Raw genomic sequence first — 15,060 nt, 5'->3', positions numbered from 1 at the left:
TGTGAGAGAAAAGGTTCATGGTTCAAGAAGCTCTCTTCTTTCTTACCTCTTCCTGGATGCCTGAGAAAAAAATTATTACCCCTTAATTTTTTTTTCCTAACAGATACCTTCATCACATTCCTTTTCAATGTTGTCGTAGCCACGTCATATTATGTTAGCCAGACGGAGTATTGCAGAATGATCTGTTCGGTGAAAGCTGATGAACATTTACACCATAGTCAGTTATGATAGTTCTTCTCTGACCCTTCTGTTTTTAAGGGCAGTGGGAGTTCAGCCTTTCATTTCTGAATTTATTCTGCACAGTCATTGTGTGCTGCTAATGTGTGAGGCATCATACTAGGTTTCCAAAGACACAACGAAGGCCAAGCTCTGCTTTTAAAGTGTTCAATCAAGAAAGTAACGTGTTTTCATGGTGAAATACTGCCGGGGCTGTGTGTAGTCAAGGCACAAGAGTGAGAAAGCTAAATGTATGTATTCAGAGATGGAAGGGATTACTTTATCTTATATTTAATTTTACACTGGAATACAAAATACACACATACACAGGAAACTTTAACATCATAAGATAAAAAGACACTGTTCTTTCTCCTTCAATGTCTCTTCCCAGAGGCGACTACTGGAGCACCTGGATGACTTTGTCAGTTTACATATTCCTAAAGATGTTCTCGATGCATAAGAGGGGTAGCAGAGTACAGATGCTGGAGTCATCCTGGGTAAATAATCCCTGAGTGGGATTAAATCCCAATTTCACCTTGACCTTGGACAAGTTACATATCATTTCAGAGCCTTACCATCCTGAAAGTGGGGATACTGTTAATATCTACCTCTTCAACTTGTCATATTCCATACAGTTTTATAACTTGTTTTTTTTAAACCAGTTGTATTATGAACATCTTTTAATGTTCGTTCACATGTGCAATAATAATTCTTTGTACTGTTGATAGCATTGCATGGTATGGCAATCTTTATTGAATTACTCCCTTATTGCTAGACACATGTGCTTTTTTATTCAGAAAATATTACTTTATTATTAGGATAATTAGGACACTCTCTGGGAGAAGACAAACATTTGAGCTAGGTCGAAGGATGCTTAGGAATTTGTAATACACTATTGGGCAGAGGACATTAACAGGCTGGCAAAGAAGGAGGCAAGAATTTATACTCTTTCATTAAATATTTGCTTAATACGTACTGTGTTTAAGAATAGAAACTGGTGGGACACCTGGGTGGCTCAGTGGTTGGGTGTCTGCTTTCAGCTCAGGTCGTGATCCCTGGGTCCGGGGATCGAGTCCCACATCAGGTTCCCATAGGGAAACTGCTTCTCCCTCTACCTGTGTTTCTGCCTCTCTCTGTGTCTCTCATGAATAATAATAATAATAATAATAATATAATAATAATAATAAAAGAATAGAAACTTGAAATAGAGTTATGAACAGGAAAGAGCCTCTGTTTGAAAGTGGCCTAGGGCCTGGTGATATGCCTTTATGAAGAATGGCTAATAGGGGCTCTGGCTAGAACAGAGGTGTATTTAAAGGTGCATTGTTGTTAGAACTTTTTCAAGAGATAGGCCAACAGTGGCAGGGTTTTGCAGCCTCCATGTCTCCTGGTGAAATACTACCAAATGACTTACCAAAGACATTTGTAGAGGTAAGCAGACCTCCGCAGAAGTTTGATATGAACCATCCAGCTTAGATTACCAGTGGCTCATAATTCATACCTGCATTTTGGAGATAGACCAGCCTATCCAAACAGTGTCATTTGGGGGTATTTTGGAGGAAATTCTGACACATTATGGATCATCTAGTAAATATAGGTCATAATGATGGGTCAGGAAGAGTAAAATGTCATCGAATGCCTGGAAATTCAGGAGATCCAAGACTTCTTTATCTATTGATCAAAAATTAAACACTTTATCAGATCAAGGCTGCGAGCCAATGAAAACACCTAGAGTAAGCTTAAACACTTTATTGGAATTGTTACTCTCATTCTCCAAATAGAGCACCCTACCAACACTTTTTAAAGTATCTTAATTTTACAAGGTGGGAGGATGTGGTGTATATTGAAAAGAAGGGTAACAAAGAGCCAGAGTGGCCAATGCAGCCTGGGAGTGGGATGAGGTTGGGTGGACAGGCCTAGATATCTCTATAGATTGTACTAAAGGATTCTTTTGTACTGCTCCATTCTCAGAGATGCAGACTTTGTGTGCAATCAGCATTTGAAGTGATGATAAAGGGACTGAATCCAAGGTCAAAGACTCCACACGGTTTCAGACAGAATAAAGAGATATGGCGGAAGAGGCTAATTTTGAGGCAATAGTTCAATTCATTGCTATTTTGGATGTTGTTTTGGGAGCAAGGATTTGACACTGTGGTCAGAAGCTGCTCCTCATTAGTGTGCTATCATAAACATAAACCCCAGACATGGTCAAGGGCTGAATTCATGCCACAAAAGGTGTCTGCAACTTCTCTGGCAACAGAAATCTTTGAAGCCAAAAACAATAGATCCATAGATGTCAAGGAAAAGGGCGTTCCCAGGAAGAAGCAGGCAAGATGTCAAAGGAAATTTGTCTAGATAAAAACAGTCATTTTTCATCAATTTTGAGTCATATTAGTTGTTAAACAAGATACAGCATTGAGCAGCATTGCGTGCTGCAGCTGGAAGTGCATTGAACTGCATTGATCTCTTCTTCTGCTAGTGCACATTATCTGTCCAGGAAGGATGCTGCCGAGAATAATGGAGAATATTCTACAACCTATGAGGAAAGCCTACACACAAAAATCACAGTTTACTGAATCCTTCAAAGAAGGAAACTAGCAGGTAATAAATCAGTCCTGCTACTAAAAAGCCACTGCTACTTACACAAAGCCTACACATACAAGTATCCATCTGTATTCCAGTCCTGGCTGTCCTGCCTTTTCCATAGGTATCTCAAGTTGCTTACAGATTGGATGACATTGTGGTTGATTCTCTTATTTCTGAAATGGAAATGATGTTTATTATCCACTCATAACCCAGTTTGAATCATATGAACTTGCTAATATTTAACCATTTAAGACATATTAAGTTCGGTGGTTCAACCTAATAGTTTAGAGATACTGACACCCACATAGATGGATGGTAACTTTCTAAATTTGAAGTCTCAATGAGTCTATAAAGGTAAACCTGTGAAAGATCATGGCATTAACAAATTGAAGTAAGCAAAAGTCCAGTAAAGAACTTTGCTTTATCATTAGCATCCTAAGCACTTCTCATAGGTTTTTCAGAGGACCAATGATGTAAGAACCCAGCTACAGTGAATTTGCCATAGAGTCGAATTTATATATTTTAGGAAGAGAAATTAACCTTTGGAAAATTAGAGAAAAGCAGCATTAATTAAAGGTAAGTAAGATTGAGTTCATGAAGACAGTTAATTAAAAGTAAAAAATTAGAACTGAGAAGTTAGTATAAAATTAAACGAGTGACAGTAAACTCTCTTACTTTAAAAATAATGTTTTTACTGAGGAAAATATGTTTTTAAATTCTTATAATTAATCTTTTGACAGGCTAAGCCTTCATTGCAACCAATAGTTTGAAAAACTAAAAGAGGATCTATTTTCTGCTAGTAACAGACTGCTCTAGAGGTTTAACCATCCCCAGGCTTTGTAAATTGTTCAGTTCCATGGAAGTGAATTAAGGCTGAGTTAAAAGGTACCTTCCTCCAGTGAGAATAAGTGTATGAAGAAAGAGGAGTGATTTCTTTTTTTTTAAACTGCCTTATTATTCTAATAATGTCTTTTTTTTAAAGATTTTATTTATTTATTCATAGACAGAGAGAGAGGGGGGCAGAGATACAGACAGAAGAAGCAGGCTCCATGCAGGGAGCCTGGTGTGGGACTCGATCCCGGGTCTCCAGGATCACACACCCGGCTGCAGGCGGCGCCAAACCGCTGCGCCACCGGGGCTGCCCAAGGAGTGATTTCCAAGTCAGTAAACACAGTGCCCCGAACCTGAGCAAGCTAGCCCTGTCTTCACTCTCCGTCTCCCTGTCTGCAAATACTGACTCTCCTCTTCAGTGGATAAAAAGTGGGCGAGTAAACAGCTGTAAAGTTTGACCTTTGTCAGCATTCACTCGCCCACCCTATGCCTTATTCATCATTGTGGTAAGAGAGCAAGTCTTATTTTGGGAAAGCTGAGAAACCATGGACTTAGACTCAAGGCTCTTTCATACCTCTCATGAAATAGATCTAATTCCTAATATACTTTTTCAGATAGCTTAAGGAACTCTCAGCACAATAGCTTTGTTTCGCCATTTGCAGAGATGATCTGTGCTGTGATTCTCTTGGATCAGAGAGAGATGTGTAGATGAACGTGCTCGAGCTTGAGCAGAAGGATTGCAATATGACAGCTTTCTAGGGGGAAACCTACCAAATGGTGGATAACACATTAAAAAATATTTATAAAGGAGGAAAAAGCACTGTATTCTTTAAAATTTGTTGTATGCAAATTGCAATCAATCAGGATGAGTTTAGAAAACTCACTTAAACTTTTAATACTGTTAGTAATATTTGTTGATGTATATTAAATTGATTAAAATAGAAAACCGAGTCCTTCTTTTTTACAACAACTTAAAAGGCAATGAATGTTTAAATTCATAGGCCAAAAAAAAAAAAAAAATCTAAGATTTTAGTGACCCCCTCCCACCCCGTTCAACTCGTATTTTACAGATAGTATCCCAGGTTATTTTGCATAAGTAGAAAACTCAGATCAAAGGCTTCTATCCTTTATAAATGAGATGCTTTCACCTGAATTTTCCTTAAACTGACTTAGAAATGTTAGCAATGGTTATGGTTAGTAATGGCTATGACTTTCTCCCACTACAATTTAATTCTAAGACCTTGCAATTCATTACCTTATAAAAGTCTGATTTTCCTTGATGCTTTATTCTTAAAATTACGTTCTTTTAACCAACTTCTTTAACAAGAAATTAATATACAATATTTCTCTTCTTTTCCAGTTTTTCTGAGGTATAATTGACATATAACATTGTGTAAGTTTAAGGTATACAACGTGTTGATTTGATACACTTACATATCACAAAATGATGGCCACTGTGGTGTAGCTAAACACCTCTATTGTGTCACATCCATTGTGTTACTATTTCTTTTTGTGGTGAGATATTTCTGTTCCTTGAAGTGTGAGATGTATGTAACAGTCGGATTCAGTGTTACATGGACAAACTCCCAGGACCAAAGTCGCTTTTCATACATCTCTGGGTAAAAAATCCCTCAACGTGATAATACGTTTTCTTACTTGAAAATTATTTCTATTGGCCTTTTGTGGCACAGATGTATGTGTATTCTTATGGTATGCACAAAGAATATAATGCCAGTACTACATGATAAAAATAAGTGTGCCAGCATATATATATATATATCTTGCCTTTATGAACTGTAGTGGGAAAGACCTCCTGGTAGCATCTTTCTTGATGAAATTATTTTTTAACTTTCTGAAGGAAGCTCTTGAGACAAGACCTCTCATGGATGTGGAGGTCAGACATAAAGGAAAAGGGAATTGCTCAGTGCACTGGGTCTTGACTGTCAGTTCTAAAGCACTACTGCTTGAGACATTTATAACTTTAACCGGACGTAAGCCACAAGAGTGTATAATGGGAAAGAGAATTCTACACAAATAGGCAATGAATCGGGTGACATAACAGCCTTTTTCCTGTCTCTCATTTCTTTGATAGCTTTCCTTAGGAAAAATCTACCATTGTGTAAATATTTTTTTCCTGTTCCATTATAAATACTTGCAGCTGATTCTCTTTTTTAAATAAAATAATCAGAATTTTGAGAGGACATTCTTTTAAAAGCAATTGATTGCTTCAGAGTAGAGAAAGGAAAATATGAAAAGTACTAATGAACAAAAATTTTCTGGAATGACTGCATTGACAGAACTATTTTGTCACTTGGTATTGAAGTTGCTTATTCTGAGTAATGTGTATCTACTGCTCTGGCAACTGTTAAAATAAACAAAGCTCCTTGAGGCAATAAAGAGCATTTAGATGTACTTAGTTGAAATGGAGATTCTAAACATTTAAAGCATTATCTTCCAGGCCATTAATAGTGAGATGTTGTTTGGCCTTGCTAAAGGGTATGGAGGAAGTAGATCACATCTGGCTAAAAATTCAGCTCTGAGAGCACTTACCTTTAATAACATAATCTAAAATTATTGTCTCCAACTATTATAGAAGGGCAAATTAAAGTGTGCATAAATTTCTCCGTGGTCGTATTGTAACGATGGGAAAATTGTTATACGATGGTCCCAACTTAACGATAATTCGACCTAATGATTTTTAGACTTTACGAGGGTAGTGAAAGCAATATGCGTTCAATAGAAACCGTATTTGGACTTTGGAATTTGGGTCCTTTTCTGGGCCAGCGACCCGCAGTGCAATGTTTTCCCATGATGCTGGGTGGCAGCAGCAGCTGCTCCGCGTCCACCATGTGGGCAGGAGGGTCACATTCTTCGCACTCTGTCTGCTTACAGCCGTTGTTTGTCATTGTCGGTGCAGAAGTCAGTCAGTTACACGGACTATTCAACACATGATTATAGGATTGGTTTTGTGTCGGATGATCTGCTCGCTCATAGGCTGGTGTGAGCGTCCTGCAGGTGTTTAAGGCAGGTGAGGAAAGGCCAGGACATCCAGGAGGTTGGGTGTAGTCCGTGCATTTTCTTTTTAAAAAATATTTTATTTATTTATTCATGAGAGACAGAGAGAGAAACAGGCTCCATGCAGGGAGCCCGACGTGGAACTCAATCCCGGGTCTCCAGGATCACACCCTGGGTCGAAGGCAGGCGCTTAACCGCTGAGCCACCTTGGGACTTGGCGTCCCAAATCCGTGCATTTTCGACTTACTCTGTTTTCAACTTACTTTGGTTTTACTGGGACGTGATCCCATTGTAAGTCGAGGAACACCTGTACACAAACTACAATCAAGTATGTTTATAAACGTTACACGGCCAGGGTAACAGTTTCATACTTGGAAGAGATTTTTCCCCTTTCTAGTTTGATAAACTGAATTGTAAAGTCGAATCATTTCCTGCTTGGAGAGTTTTGCCAAAATTGCTTGCCAACTTTCATCTTCGGAAAATGAAGTTTGTTAACGAGGCGAGTTCAATCGTTTACAGTTCAAATCATAATAGAGACTACAGTGCGTTCTTAACCAAATCAGAGAATCCTTTTGAACACCTGGGTCTGCATTTCAAAAAACTGTACTTTCAACGTAAAATACTTGAGGCAGAGGGCAGAGGTCCGGGTGCCCTGACAGTCCGCGAGAGGGTCAGGGGTCAGGGGCACGCTGTGCAGCTGGAACACAGGAGCTCCATGAAGAGTAATGAATAAGCTCCTGAACAAAGGCAACATCGTGCTTGATAAAGGGGCAGTTGCCATTTGCCTTGTAAGGATTTTCTAACTCAAATGTGTTTTATTGACAAGTTCAAAGGTGTATTTTGCCCTTGATGGGATTAACTCACTTAGAAAGGTCATTCCAAGTCCCCATAAGCATAGGTGAGCTCCTGGGTAGCAACTTCACACATAAAAAGTAAAGCAGGGAATTCAGCAGTTGGGGTACTGTCATCAGTCGAATGGGATCATTTCAGACAAAAATAAATGTAGTTGGATTTTTGAAGTGGCTTGATTTTTTTTTTTAAAGTTTGGGTATCTGTGGCTGCATACAAATTACTCAAGTGTTTAGCAGCTTAAAGCATTTCTGAATTTCTGGGATTCAGGAAGCCAGTTGTGGCTTGGGTGGGCACAGGCTGTCTCACGGGGCTGCAACCAAGTGGGTGGTGAGGACCCAGTCTCCGGAGGCGCTGCTTCCAAATGATCTCATGTGGCTGTTGGCTGGTGAAGGCTGGCTACTGGCTACAGACTTCAGCTCCTTGCCATATGCCTCTCCCCGGGGCAACACACAACAGGGCAGCAGACCTTCCCTCACAGGGAGCAAGGGGAGAGACACCAGGCATGGAAGCCACCATGCAGTATCACCATGCTTGTACTGTTTCTGTTTGCTGGAAGTGAGTTATCAGTTCCAGCCCATGTTCAAGAGCAGAGGATTACATACTGGCATGACAGCCAGGAGGTGGCCATAACTGGGGATCATTTGGAGGCTGCCTATCACCCTGGCTTATCCTTGTCCTCTCAAGCTCTTTGGACATGGCTATAAATAACGGTAACTAGAAGGTTGTGATGTGAGAAACCAAGAGCAGGCTCCTTTCTCCCCCTCCAAAGTTCATCCTGGAAAATTTCCTCAGTGGACAATGACCCAGAAAAGGAAACTTGTAAGCCATGTAGCGATATGCCCGATGGAGGAAGGATGGGAAGGTCTTGTAGTTGGAGCACGTGGTGCTGGCTAGGCCTTGAGGCAGGTAGCAGTAAAGCATATGGAAAATGCTGGTTGTTTAGTTGGGCAGCAGTGCAGAACGCAGGGGTATGCACTGGTGGGGCATGGGGCTGCAGGTGGAGGTGGGAGCCAGGCTTGCAGCCTTGAGCCAACCGTGAGAACCAGCGCTCAGTTGACACCTCAGAGTAACAACCGACACCTTCAGATTCCTTGCGAGATCCACATGATCTGGTCCCATTCAGGAATCCACTGGCACCCCGGCTCCTTGTGGGGCTTTCTGGGGCAGGTCACACAGCTTAGGCCTTCTTCTGCTCCAGGTCCCCTCCCAGCACCCCCTCCCACAGAGGCTCTGTCAGCTGACTCACACCTGTTGGCCCACATTTCACTTTCTCATTGAGATCTACCTCCAGTGCTCCCAGTGAATGCTGCAGCCAGTCCTCCTCACCCCCAGCGCCCCCTGCTCCCCTGCTTCCTTGCTGACCTTCTGTTCACATAGCACTTGTCTTCCAACATTCCTTGTGATTGACCTTTTATCATGTTTGTTGTTTATCATACCTCTCCCCACCAAAATGTAAATTCCCAGAGGTAGAAAAGGATCTCTGTGGGTCCCAGCACGTAGTACATGCTCAGTAAATATTTGTTGACTGAATCAATAACCGAATATATTTGAATTGATTTTAACAAGCTTCAGTATTGGTGAGAATTAAGAAGCAGAAGTAAAAACAAAAAGATAATTCAGCCATATGTTTTTATTCTTTTACATGTTCTCATTTATATATTTTCCTATCAGCCCCATCAGAAGTGTGAAAGTTTCTTCCTGCTTTGGGTCTTTCATAAAAGAGGTTAGGAATGTCAATGATGGTATAAAAAGCCACAAATACGTGCATGATTCCTTTGGAAGGAAAAAAAAAACTGTTTGTGGGCTCTCTCCTTCCCTAGGACACCATGCCTCACTTTGCTCTACTGTGTCTCTGATTGCTGGCTTCTAGAATAAGCCAGCAGAAGCAAGAGCTGGAGGCTGGCATATGCCATGCTCCTGTTCAAATCCTGTCTGGAGAGTCCTCTGCACTTTTTGATCTGGTCTCCCTGTCTGGGTACCATGTTTTTGAATCCTGATGTGCATCTCACACTGGACTGTCCTGTCTTCCCAGATGCTTCACATTCTGAGCAGGAGCACCCAGGCCTTGCCTGTGCCACGTCTTCCCTACTCGGTCCTCTTGTGGTCTCTTGACACTCCCTGACTCACGTTCTTGTTTCTTGATTCTTGGTTACAACAGTGTTTCTCTTGCATTTCCATCTGATGACCTCCATCCTTTCTTTGGCCTGGACCCTTTCTTCAGAGACTTGAGGACATCCTTACTGATGATCAATTCATCTCTGTGTGGTCAGGAACTTCTTTTGTGAAAACTTGTTCTCATGTGAGACCAGACCTTCCTGGATTTTTCCATATCTGTCCTAAATTTCCTGCTGCTTTTTTTCTTTCATACCTGCCAGTTTTTCCATCACCCATCGGCTGGCAACAGCCAAGGCAGATGCTTCTGTCTTTTGTGCTTCTCTCCATTGATAGCTTTTGCCATAGGAGAGCTCATTCCTTCTTGTTCTATCAGTGAACACCTTGCTCAGGCTGCATCTCCCTTTCCTGCTAGAGCCCTAGCAGCGATGTTGTCCACACTATAGCCATTTCCATCTGGTCTAAACCCCATGATTTAATTCCATGAGTGTGGGCAGCCCTGGTGGCTTACCTGGTTAGTGCCGCCTTCAGCCCGGGGCGGGATCCTGGAGACCCGGATGGAGTCCCACATCGGGCCCCCTGCATGGAGCCTGCTTCTCCCTCTGTCTGTGTCTCTGCCTCTCCCTGTATATATATCTCTAATGAATAAATGAATAAAATCTTTAAAAAAATAATAATTCCATGAGTGTGTCTAAAGGTACACTTACCACTTCTTAAATCTCTTATCTTCCTCGTGGCAGTAATCCTTATCATTGTTAGATTACAAGCCTTGGAGTCACTGTTGTATAATTTTTCCTCACACCTCTCCATTTTATTTCACAAAATGCTTTTTTATTCCTTCTGCTGTTTTTTAAACTTGCCATCACCACTGCACCACCTGGAGTCCTCATTTATTCCCTAGTTGCCATAATGTTTCAGCCTCACTCTCCCTCAGTCCAGATCTCATACAGTCACTAGATGATTACTATTATTATTATTATTTTAAGATTTTATTTATTTATTTGACAGAGAGAGAGAGAGAGAGATGGCACAAGCAAGGGGAATGGTAGGGAGAGGGAGAGGGAGAAGCAGGCTCCCTGCTGCGCAGGGAGCCCCACATGGGGCATGATCCCAGAAGCCTGAAATCATGACCTTGAGCCAAAGGTAGCTGCTTAACTGACTGAGCCACCCAGTTATCATTATTATTTTCTAGTAATAATAATAATTATTATGGTTATGTTCTAACATCAACTCCATAATTCTGTGCCCTCCATTTTCTCTCCCACCAACTTTCTTTCCAAATTTTTCCATCTGCGTCATCATTTAACAGATGTCCTCATCCTGTAGACTAATACTTAGTCCTTCTCATCTTTAGTTTTTCTTTAATCATCCAAAAAATTTATTTTTTATAGCTATAATATGCTCATTTTCTTTCTGCATGAAACACTGTACACTTTCTTCTCCTTGGATAATAATGAGGATGTTTATGATAAATGCTCATGCTTTTGAGGGCTTCTCACGTATGAGATGCTAAGCCATAGGTATTATTATATATCATTCTCTTTATTCCCCATAGTGAGTCTATGAGTTAGAGAAAATTAACAGGTCTGCTGCAGATGGGGAAATGCAAACCTGGAGAGGTAAGGCGCCCTGCCTTGGAGCAGGTCTCTGAAGTTCTGTGCAGATAAGATAAGCACTGCAGAAAAAGGAGTGTAGGGTCAGGAGCCTGGCAGACCTGAGGTTGACTCTAACTCAGTCAAACCTTAGTTGGGAGATTCTGGTGAATTACTGAGTCTTTCTGAGCCTGAGCGTTCTTACTTATAAAATGAGGATTAAATGAGATAATTTGTGTAAAGCCTTGTCATGGAGCATTGAGCAAATATTCTTCTATTTTCTTTCTCTTCTGTCTCCTTCCTTCCATGGACAGACTTACCTGAACATTCCAAACCCTCTCCAATACCATTGCCCTCTATATTTTTTGTAGCAGTTTTAATTTCTCTAGCTGAATTTCTAACTTACTTATGGACTGCCTCCTTTCAGGTATATGGGTGCTGACTTCTTGGTTAGATTATAAGAGCAGGGACCATGCATTTTACCTCTGCATTTCTCATGATGCTCAACATAGTGATGAACACAGAATAAATGCTCATTTGCTTCCTAGTTGACATGCCTACTTGGGCCACCGTTTGATGCAGCAGTCCCTGATACAGTAACCCCACACAGGCCTGTGCACCCTGGTCTCAACAGCCTGCCATTACTAACGATGTTCTCCCTCTCTTTTCTCTTCCCAACTGCAGCGTGTGCGTTCCGGTACAATGGGCTTTCCTTCGTCTACCTCATCTACCTCTTGCTCATCCCTTTGTTCTCAGAACCAACAAAAGCGACTATGCAAGGTAAGAGAAGTTTACTGTTCCCTACCATGGTCTGAATGTATTTTGTTGGGCTTCTTGGTCTGTCTTTATCTAATGAGAGAGAGGTGCTATCTATGCATCATGATGATCCAGCTAGAAGCAGGCATCAGGCATTTGGGTGGCTGCAAGTTGAGTAGTGTGGAGCTTGTTGGTGACATGTTTTTGTCACTTACACAGCTATCCTCCCATACAAGTTCCCGAGTAGGCCTTTTTTGGTAGGCTTGCAGAGTATCTGGAACATTTTGGTCAGTTAAGACGAATTCAGTGTATTTTCAATAAAACAAGGTAGCGGGCAGCCCCGGTGGCTCAGCGGTTTAGCGCCACCTGCAGCCTGGGGTGTGGTCCTGAGGACCCGGGATCGAGTCCCATGTCGGGCTTCCTGCGTGGAGCCTGCTTCTCCCTCTGCCTGTGTCTCTGCCTGTCTCTGCCCCCCCCTCTGAATAAATAAATAAATAAATCTTAAAAAAATAAATAAAAGAAGGTAGAGGGTGGGGCAATGAACATTGGCATATGCTTTGCATATTGAGTTACCGGGAAGAATGTGGTAGCCAGTGGAAAGGAGGCAGAGCATCGCCTTACATTTCCAAGCCACGTAGCAGGAGAGCTGGGTAAGACCAGGTCCCAGTCATGACTTGTTTATACATCTCTTACATATGCCTCAATCAAGCCCTGAAAGAGAGTAACTTGAGTCTAAGGGATAGTTTCTCAAGCATGTTACTGCAAATTTTTAATCCATTTCTCATTGCTCTGCAAGAATCTGCAGGCATAGAAAAGAATGTGCTTCTTCTAAGGCTCTAATTAGGAAGCATGGTCTGGCTTGTAAATTTATATATTTGGGGTTCTTCCACAAGTATATACATTAAACCACACTGGATCAATATAGTATATTTTTCCAAATATAGTATCAGAAATAAGGACTGTGCCTAGTGTCTTAGGTGAGCATGATGCTGTATATTCACATGGAAAAAAAAAGGGAGTTGTGTTTGACCCCACGAAAGGAGTGGTATGGGAAAGGCCATCGGTTGTTCTCATCAGCTCATGGTGGTGACTTTCCAGGAAAAGAAGTGAAGACTCGGTGTACACAGCATAGCAAATAATGTCTCTTTCCCATTCTTCCCTCCCCTTAACTATTGCATTTATAATGCATGTTATGTTTCCTCATCTGAAAAGTTAGGAGTGCAGATGCTCTGAAGACTTTCTGCCTGAGGAGGAACCTAAGTAACAGCTCTTCTAAGTCCCTTAAATCCTTAATACATAAAAGGAAGAAGAGCTCGAAAAAAAATGGAGGTGTACAAATCCTCATCAAACCTCAAAATCTCTTGTTTGTGGGACCACACCCACTCTAGCCTCATTCCAACAGTTTGAAATTAGCAAAAACATTGAAACGGAGTGTTTTTTGGCCACAGAACCAGATTATGCCATACAGGCAAGCTGTATTTCATGCCTGGAGTGCATGCTTCAAAAAAACCCAGGTTTTTAACATATTCAGAAGACAGTGCTTTAGCAATGAGTACCTGTATCTAGTCAATCAAATGATCTCTTGCTTTTATATCAAAGTATCTGCTTATTGATACTTTTGATCAGGAAATCAGGAAATCTAAAGGGATTTTCCCCTTTAGATGTTGGTGGCAGCCCGTGGCTTTGCCTTCTGCCCAGCTAACCAGCCTGGCTTTCTGTTGAGTTGCCTCCATCTCTGCAGGAGTGGATGTGCAACTACGTCCTGAAGGGCGAGACAGGCAGCCCACTGTATGTATCTGGTGTGCCAGGGACTGATGTCAGGAAGCTCACAGGGGAAACATCAAATCAAAAGCAAAAAAGCAGTGCTTCTCTATGAAAAGAAATATCCTGAATCTACAGAGTGTTACGAGGTCAGTGCACAAACAAAGCACAATGAGCACATGTCTGCTGGTGTTACTCATAATGGGAGAGAAGGAAGCACTGGGCTTGAAAGGTAAACCCACAGGCATCTTTCCGGTTAGTATTGTGGAAGCAGTGTTGTGACTACTTTCCTCTTTCCTGCATTTTAGCACCAGGAAGCATGACTGATATTCAACATAACCTTATTAATTTATTTATTTGTTTGTTTATGAGAACACAGAGGGTGTCTAGGAGAGGATGTCCCACACATTTTTTTTTTCTGAACATGTCGGACTCACAAGCCAGGCATTTCTAAAGTCTGTGTTTTGAGATATCCCACATTGGGCACTGCTGGCGGTGTGTAGTCTGGGACATCGCAGCCAACGTGATGTAGACACAAATAGTAATGGGTCTGAAAGAGTCACCGCACCGCAGTGTGGCTTTTCAGGAAGACTCAGGCTCACACATACCCGGACCTTCAAATTCATGTTCACACACATTTCTCATGAGTCAGGAAGAAAGTACATTGTCAGAATGAAAGAACTGTCAGCAGTCTCTGCACTGCCCGCTCACAGACAGTCAGCCTGAAATCATGCGTGAATTCGGATTGCCTCTGAGTCAAAGGTATCTGTGCACATTGCTGGGACCTTGCAATGCCATAGACTCCCTGACTGGAAGTGCAAACATGTAAGAGTTAATCCCTGACGCCCTGCCCTGCATTTTGTCTATTGAACTTACTTTTCTCTTGTGTGATTATTTTTCCTCTGCGTATATACCTAGAGGGCCCAGCGCGTGGAGAATTTCAGAGTTGTAGGTGGAGGCTGGCGGTTCCTGGGATAGTTCTAAAGGTCCATCCCAGTCTCTCCACTATTGTCGTTTAGGACAAGGATGTTCACTTATTTTGATCTCAGTGCCATCCGTGGTGCCCGGAACACCTCAGTGTTATGGAGGTGCTCACCATGCCTGTGACATAGCAAAAATTTGCTGTAAGGCTGCAAGTGACCTTCTTGAGGAGGGAAGGTCAGGTGCAGTTAGCAGTCATATGCTGAAATGTTATCAAGTTAAAAGAAGGCTTGGAGCTAGTACACTGAGCTTGCTCATGGGCCTCATTGAGTCTAGAGTTGGAAGAGCTTTTAGGAGTCACCAAGCATGTTCTGGCAACCAATGGTGGAAGCTCTTCCACAATGTGTGCACTGCCTCT

The 15,060-nt window shown here is 41.8% G+C and overlaps 1 protein-coding gene across 2 annotated transcripts in view; it reads left to right on the top strand.

Moving 5' to 3' along the window:
* PIEZO2 (piezo type mechanosensitive ion channel component 2) overlaps window positions 1-15,060 on the top strand; it is a 447,149-nt gene that overhangs the window by 75,140 nt on the left and 356,949 nt on the right. For both annotated transcript variants that reach the window (XM_055324440.1, XM_055324441.1), the window contains exon 2: window positions 11,889-11,984. In XM_055324440.1, the coding sequence (XP_055180415.1) occupies window positions 11,889-11,984 (96 nt within the window). The remainder of the gene's footprint in view (window positions 1-11,888; window positions 11,985-15,060) is intronic.

This window comes from Nyctereutes procyonoides, unplaced genomic scaffold (assembly GCF_905146905.1).
Source record: "Nyctereutes procyonoides isolate TBG_1078 unplaced genomic scaffold, NYPRO_anot_genome, whole genome shotgun sequence".
Lineage (NCBI taxonomy): Eukaryota > Metazoa > Chordata > Mammalia > Carnivora > Canidae > Nyctereutes > Nyctereutes procyonoides.
The sequence above is the reverse complement of the archived record's forward strand: the minus strand, read 5'-3'. Positions and strand labels throughout refer to the sequence as shown.